At 49.3% G+C, this 7,763-nt stretch overlaps 1 protein-coding gene across 2 annotated transcripts; it reads right to left on the reverse strand.

Annotated features, from left to right (window-relative positions):
• Positions 1–8: 8 nt before the first annotated feature.
• On the reverse strand, positions 9–7,576 carry LOC146301726 (uncharacterized). Of its 2 annotated transcripts, none has more exons than XM_084669113.1 (12): positions 7,437–7,576; positions 7,121–7,196; positions 6,109–6,139; positions 4,392–4,472; positions 4,172–4,311; positions 3,932–4,057; positions 3,403–3,448; positions 3,232–3,297; positions 1,986–2,386; positions 1,785–1,889; positions 734–851; positions 9–475 (listed from the first exon to the last, which is right to left on the reverse strand). In XM_084669113.1, the coding sequence occupies exons 2-12, from the start codon at positions 7,193–7,195 to the stop codon at positions 432–434; spliced, it is 1,233 nt and encodes a 410-aa protein (XP_084525239.1). In that variant the 5' UTR covers position 7,196; positions 7,437–7,576; the 3' UTR covers positions 9–431. The 2 variants fall into 2 exon arrangements, with proteins under 2 accessions (XP_084525239.1, XP_084525240.1); XM_084669114.1 differs by lacking the exon at positions 7,437–7,576 and adding an exon at positions 7,388–7,406.
• Positions 7,577–7,763: the final 187 nt, after the last annotated feature.

Here is a 7,763-nt window from a genome sequence, read left to right on the forward strand (position 1 = left end):
CAAACACCTGACAGTTGAGACTTTTATTGAGACCAGTTAAGTAGAAAGCTGTTTCTATACAAATTTTTGAACATGGATCTTTTCATTCTGCATACAGTCATCAACCTTTTACAGATAGCAAGTTAAAAATGTCAAAACAATGTAAACTGACAAGAGTTAAAAAGTAAAATACATCAGAGCTACAGATTTGGTCCAACGTTTTCATTACAAAAAAAATAAAACTAACTAAAATCTAATTTTAACTTGTAATTACACAATTTTACAACATCATGGTGTTTAGAAGGAATCAAAGCTCAAATTGATGGGCCATTGAACTCCTCATACTGGCCCACCCTCCTCTCTCTGGGTGTTTGTGGGAGTCGACTGCTGTAGTTTCCACAGCCATGGTGGAGCACGCAGGTGTGACCACCACGGTCACCAGGGAAGTGATGTCAGTTGTAGAACCTAGACGGACCATCAGAGTACCTGGATGGACCTGTAGAACAATGAGAAGAGAGGTTAAGCTTCTAAAGAACCTAACCCTTGGGGGGGGAGTGTAGATGGTCGTCAGGTTTGGTGAACGTGATCCATATGATGTGTGGAGGTGCTGTACCTGAAGGGGGAGGGGGTAAGTGCTGTACCTGAAGGGGGAGGGGGTAAGTGCTGTACCTGAAGGGGGAGGGGGTAAGTGCTGTACCTGAAGGGGGAGGGGGTAAGTGCCGTACCTGAAGGGGGGAGGGGGTAAGTGCTGTACCTGAAGGGTTTCCAGAGAAGCTGGCTGAGAAGCGGTCGTTGCTGCTGGGCATCCTGGAGGAGCTGGAGAAGGACCCTCCCAGAGAGGTCATGGGTGAACTCCTCGTCAGACTGGGCCCCTGATGCGCGCACACACACACACACACACACAATGGGGATTTTATGAAACAATCAATGAGCAAAATGGGATCAAATAAATATTTTGCATCTATAATTCTAAACAAGATTTATTCAACCACACAAGAGAAAAGTACAGAGGCAGAGTGAGGCAGTGGTATGCCCAGAGGCAGAGTTATGCCCAGTGGCAGAGTGAGGCAGTATTATGCCCAGAGGCAGTGTGTTACATACAGAGGCAGAGCGAGGCAGTGTTATGCCCAGAGGCAGTGTGTTACATACAGAGGCAGAGCGAGGCAGTGTGTTACATACAGAGGCAGAGTGAGGCAGTGTTATGCCCAGAGGCAGTGTGCTACATACAGAGGCAGAGTGAGGCAGTGTTATGCCCAGAGGCAGTGTGCTACATACAGAGGCAGAGCGAGGCAGTGTTATGCCCAGAGGCAGTGTGTTACATACAGAGGCAGAGCGAAGCAGTGTTATGCCCAGAGGCAGTGTGTTACATACAGAGGCAGAGCGAGGCAGTGTTATGCCCAGAGGCAGTGTGTTACATACAGAGGCAGAGCGAGGCAGTATTATGCCCAGAGGCAGAGTATGTTACGTACGGAGGCAGAGCGAGGCAGTGTGTTACATAGAGGCAGAGCGAGGCAGTGTGTTACATACAGAGGCAGAGCGAGGATGTGTTATTCCTAGAGGCAGAGTATGTTACGTACGGAGGCAGAGCGAGGCAGTGTTATGACCAGAGGAAGAGTATGTTACGTACGGAGGCAGAGCGAGGCAGTGTTATGCTCAGAGGCAGAGTGTGTTACGTACGGAGGCAGAGCGAGGCAGTGTTATGCCCAGAGGCAGTGTGTGTTACGTACGGAGGCAGAGAGAGGCAGTGTTATGCTCAGAGGCAGAGCGAGGCAGTTTTATGCTCAGAGGCAGTGTGTGTTACGTACGGAGGACACGCTCCTGAGTCTGTACTCCATCAACACATCTGTCAGCTTCTGGGTCACCTTCAGCACTATCTGAGCATCGCTCTCATTCTCGATCCGGAATGAATCCTGTAAACAAACACAGGACATCAACCACTTCCGATTAAATAAATCACGTTTAACGTTCATGTTATTCAAGTTCTGGTAGTCCTAACGTGTCCCCACCAGGTATTTGAGCAGGGTGGAGGGCAGGTTGCTGCCTTCTGGGGCTGCACCCATCAATCCTGGCCTGTCCACTGGGTCACTTCCTGACTGAACGCCCCTGAACTCTTCAGGGTAACGCCTTCCAGGGGCTTCTCCCAGAAGCCCACCCATCCCAAACCCCTCTCTCCTGCCACCCAGCCCAAAGCCATCTGCTCCTCCACCAACACGCTGACCGTCGTCTGGGAAACGCCTAGGACCCATGTCGGCCGCTGAGAAGGCCTGGCCTGGGGTGGAGCGGATCAGAGGGGGGTCGGGGTAGCCTCCCATGCCCAAGTCTCCACGCCCTCCCATGGGGTAGTCAGGCAGGAGGCCTCCCTGGGGTGGGAAGTCCCCTGGGTAGAGGGGTTCAGGAAACCTGCCACCTGTGAGGAAAACAAAATCATCATCGGATCATCAATGTAAGAGCATCCTACTGTACTGCCCACCAGAGCATCCTACTGTATTGCCCACCAGAGCATCCTACTGTACTGCTCAGCAGAGCATCCTGCTGTACTGCTCAGCAGAGCATCCTACTGCACTGCTCACCAGAGCATCCTACTGCACTGCTCACCAGAGCATCCTACTGTACTGCTCAGCAGAGCATCCTACTGCACTGCTCAGCAGAGCATCCTGCTGTACTGCCCACCAGAGCATCCTACTGTACTGCCCACCAGAGCATCCTACTGTACTGCCCACCAGAGCATCCTACTGTACTGCTCAGCAGAGCATCCTACTGCACTGCTCACCAGAGCATCCTGCTGTACTCCTCAGCAGAGCATCCTACTGTACTGCTCAGCAGAGCATCCTGCTGTACTCCTCAGCAGAGCATCCTACTGTACTGCTCAGCAGAGCATCCTGCTGTACTGCTCAGCAGAGCATCCTGCTGTACTGCTCACCAGAGCATCCTACTGAACTGCCCACCAGAGCATCCTACTGCACTGCTCAGCAGAGCATCCTGCTGTCCTGCCCACCAGAGCATCCTACTGTACTGCTCAGCAGAGCATCCTACTGTACTGCTCACCAGAGCATCCTACTGTACTGCTCACCAGAGCATCCTACTGTACTGCTCACCAGAGCATCACACACACAATAATACAAGTATTCACTAGTAGATACCTTTATCTAAAGCCCTGGACGGAGGAGGATTTGACCCTGCAACCCCCTACAGTCAAATGCTCCAACCACTGTGCTATCCCCATCTCCACAAATCACTGCTCACAACCCTTACCTAGTGGGGGCCCTCGTGGTCCCATGCCTGGTCCCGCTGGAGCCGCCATCTTAGGTATTGCTGAGCCTGTGACAAAGACATCATTTATGCCCAAATTGGTTTTATTTACATACTTAGTTCCCAAATAATTATCTTTTTAATTTCAAAATATACATTTAAAAAGTGACTTACGCAGTCCTTGGAAGGCAGCAACTTCACTGGGTTCCTTTAGAATCACCTAAACAAGAGATGATTAAGTCAACATTTTGCCCCATCTAACCCTAACAGGTAGGAATCTCTGTGGCTCGACTGTGTGGAGAACTGGCCCTGGGTCCCCCAGGGGCGTTTCTCAGGACCCAAGCACGTGCAGTGTCCACTGTCAAGTGGTTTGGATGAGAAGTTTGTGAGAAATAAATATAGTATTTGCCGCAACTTTGAGTTGCACTTAGCAAAGGATCTTGCAAGAAATTACATGGAGGGGGGAGGGGCTGTAGTGTCATGCCAAGAAATGCATTGCAAGAAATGTTGGCACCCCTGACTAGGAAGGTGCCACATGCAAGACACGTACTCTGGTTACTCATACTAGTCCCCTCAATGTACAGTAAGAATCATTTAATGACAACATTACCTGCACTGCTTGCTGTTCTCTTACATCCAGTCTAACCTACAAAAGTTGCAGTATTTTGGAAAGTCCCACCAAGATGATTTGTTTGCTACTCACTCTGAGCTGGCCTCTATCCTCAGTCCTCTCCACCTCCGCTGCCATGTCTTTGATGCTCTTCCTCACACCAGGGTCTTTCATGGCTGCTTCCTCTTCATACGGAACCTTATCAGGGTGGTTCCGCTTCTAGAACATGGAACATCACACTCAAGTCACGCACACAATTCTCTTTACTGGAGCGCAACATAACAGGCTATCATCATGCTAACCCTAAACCCATCATCATGCTGCCACCCTCACCATGTATCTGAAGCCATGTTTCCAGCCTTTGACGTGTGCCAGCATGTCATTCTGCAGGCGTGTGACCTGGCAGAGCTTGCACTGGTAGTGTGGAGGCACAGCCTTGCTGGGGCTGCGGTACTCCCATACGAACTGGAGACCTGCAGACAACACAAGACCAGTGAGCTGGTGCAGGGAGACGGGAGCAGGGGTCACCTTTTGACTTGGTTGCATTGCTCACCAATGATGGGCTCAGTGATGCCTTTGAGCTGTTTGGTGAGAGAGGGGATGGTCTGGATAGTGCCTCCTTTAGAGGTGAACACTGGAACATGAACAAGGAGGTCAATAAAGAACACACACACACAGTTTTGCACATCCCGCTAGGAGCTGGAGCATGATCCTGACCCAGTGTGGCAACAGGGCCCCATGACCTTTCACCTGACAACCATTGGCTGACGAGCCATATTCATTAAAGGGAGATTCTGTCATCACAGTGAGTGAAGTTCTAAACTCCTAACTGAAAGTGTAACAATAAAAAGGCCAAAGCAATGCTGTTCAAAAATGGCAGTAGTGAAGATTAGGAGGCATTTAATTCACTGAACAACAATTAGAACAACCCCCCCCCCCCCATGTTCAGCCTCCTGACAGCTGGAGGGGGAGTTCCACCACAGGACACGAGTACCACCAGGTGCTGCTCTACGGCCTGCTCCTTCACAGGACACGAGTCCCACCAGGCTCTGCTCTACGGCCTGCTCCTTCACAGGACACGAGTCCCACCAGGCTCTGCTCTACGGCCTGCTCCTTCACAGGATACGAGTCCCACCAGGCGCTGCTCTACGGCCTGCTCCTTCACAGGACACGAGTCCCACCAGGCTCTGCTCTACGGCCTGCTCCTTCACAGGACACACGAGTCCCACCAGGCGCTGCTCTACGGCCTGCTCCTTCACAGGATACGAGTCCCAACAGGCTCTGCTCTACGGCCTGCTCCTTCACAGGACACGAGTCCCACCAGGCGCTGCTCTACGGCCTGCTCCTTCACAGGATACGAGTCCCAACAGGCTCTGCTCTACGGCCTGCTCCTTCACAGGACACGAGTCCCACCAGGCGCTGCTCTACGGCCTGCTCCTTCACAGGATACGAGTCCCACCAGGCTCTGCTCTACGGCCTGCTCCTTCACAGGAGCTACTCCTGCATGGAGTCTGACCAGGCAGGCCACAGGAGGAGACTGATATCAAATGGGAAGGTTATCCCTGATAATAAAGGCTCATTAAGACAGCCATAATGTGCACAAGTAGCAGAGCACGGCAGGTATCCTGGTAGCATGATGCTCCATGCATCTTTATGCCATGTAGCTATTAAATGAAAGGGCTACTTCCCAATGGAAACTGCTACCCTTGAGCAAGCTACCCTTGAGCAAACAATGGTGATTGTGGTAGGGAGGGCGTGTCTTCAGCCTATAATGGAATAAATAATACTTGTGTGTGATGCAGTACGTCCTCTAATCCACCACCCAGGTAGAGGACCAGGTCCTCCAATACTTCCTGACACCAGATAGCCACACAAGTCCCTTCTTGATGTCACATATCAATATGCTTCTCAAGAGCTAAAACTGAACACGTACGTGTAATACCAATGTGGACAGTTAAAGAGGTTTCTCTGAGGAAGGATTGGTGTTCCTACAGTTGTTCAGTTTGTAGTTGGGAACCTACTAAATTCACGTTTCTGGATTTACAAAAGCTCATACAGAAATGAGATCTCTGGAAGAAATGTGACCAGTAACCATCACTGGTCAGCCCCACAGCCTAAAGCTATGAATGGGACTGGTCTGAAATCAGAGACTCTCAACTGTGCAAGTCATAGACATGCCTCACACCCAATCAGAAGCCAGTGATGAGGCAAAGGGAAGGAGTTCTCAGCTCCCATCATTGGCAGCGGAACTGTGTGGAGGCGGGACTTACCTATGTCTGCAGAATACTGCGGCTGCCTTCTCTGTCAATGGAGGGAATAAACCCAAATAGGGGAGAGAGACACAGACAGGCATTAGTGATAGAAGAGGCAACAGAGGAGGGGTGAAGTCCACATCCCATCCTTGAAGGAGACAATTCTTTCAGCTCATCCTCCACTGTACTCCTTGTGAGAGCATCAATGAGATCAATGTCTGCTTTTATTCATAAACATTCAAATTGAACATCTGGGCTTCTGGTCAGGTTTCTATAATGACAGCAGAGGTTGGATGAGGACAACCTTGTGCAGCCTTGTTGCAAGGAAAGAATAACCTCTGGATCCACATGAATCTTTTTGAGCTTAGCACATCTCAAATGTGCTGGAAAACTCTAGGCTAAACTCAAGCCTCATTGGCTGAGACAAACTCTGCAAAAGCATTTCATTGCCTTCTGTTGCTTGAGAATGTCTTACTTCAACAGAAGTTAGCAGCTATCCAGCACTAGGCACACCACTGAACCTGCCCTGAGCATCAGGAGCAGGTCAGAGAATTAAGAGCTCATACTGGTTCAACCAGCCTCTTTACCGCCGTACTAAAGTTGAGCACTCTCAGGACAAATCATGGCCCAGTACTACAGCCCCTCTGCTCTGGGGCGTCCCTGGATAACTACTGCTCCTCAGGCCTTGCTTCAGGCCCAGTAAAACAGACTGAGCTGTTACCATGAGCAGGCTCCTGTCTGCATCAGTCTTTGCAGCCTCAACCCCAGAAGCTGCCCGGGAGATACTACACCCCATTGGGTTGGTGGTGCTCTAGTTATGGGTAATATTGGCACTGGAGCATATTTATTAGTTCAATATTCCGGCCTCACTTCTGTCCATTACATTGGACAATATGAGGGGTAACGTTGATAGTATTTACCCATACTGAAATAAATGTTGATCAAAGGGGAGACAAACTGTATGAAATAGTTAATTGTCGATGAAGCCAGTAGAATATAACTGACATAAATTGGATTGGGCACATTTTACCTTTGCGCCTCCGTTAGCCATTTTAAACCTCTTCTGAGCTGGCGGTCCAGATGGTGTATTTGCGTTTCCTTCCATTCTGCGGGAATACAACACTGCTTGCTACGGTTTCATAACAATGTGAGCCACGGTGGGCAACCGTTTCTCTTCGGTCATAAACAGGCGTAGGCCTCAACTTCTAACCTAGTTAGACTAGCTAGCTAGCTATTAGTTGTGACGGATTTATCAGCCGACTCTGCTTAAGAACACAAAACATAGAATTAAACTTACCGTATATCACTTAGTTATCTGTATATATATTATATGTATGATAATTTACCTTACGTTAATTGTAAGTCGATTAGCTTCAAGCAATAATAAGACAAAAACACAAGTAAATCTTCGGGGTCACGCCGCAAACACCGCATGAACTCCAGCCACCACTAGTGCGTCGCGCTTCTGATGTCGACAGACCTTGTGCTGTCGGCTCCATTTGCCTGCACGATATACGTGTATTAAATACAGATTAACTTGTGTATTTGAACTCGTCAGAATATAATTTATTATAATTGCATTTTACTGTATCGACGCATCCGTTCATTCCGTACACTGAAAATGTATTTGCTAAAATATAGAAAACTGGCAAATCGTAAGACAGTCAGTTGTC

Source organism: Hypomesus nipponensis, chromosome 2 (assembly GCF_054491055.1).
Source record: "Hypomesus nipponensis isolate SF chromosome 2, ASM5449105v1, whole genome shotgun sequence".
Taxonomy (NCBI): Eukaryota; Metazoa; Chordata; class Actinopteri; order Osmeriformes; family Osmeridae; genus Hypomesus; species Hypomesus nipponensis.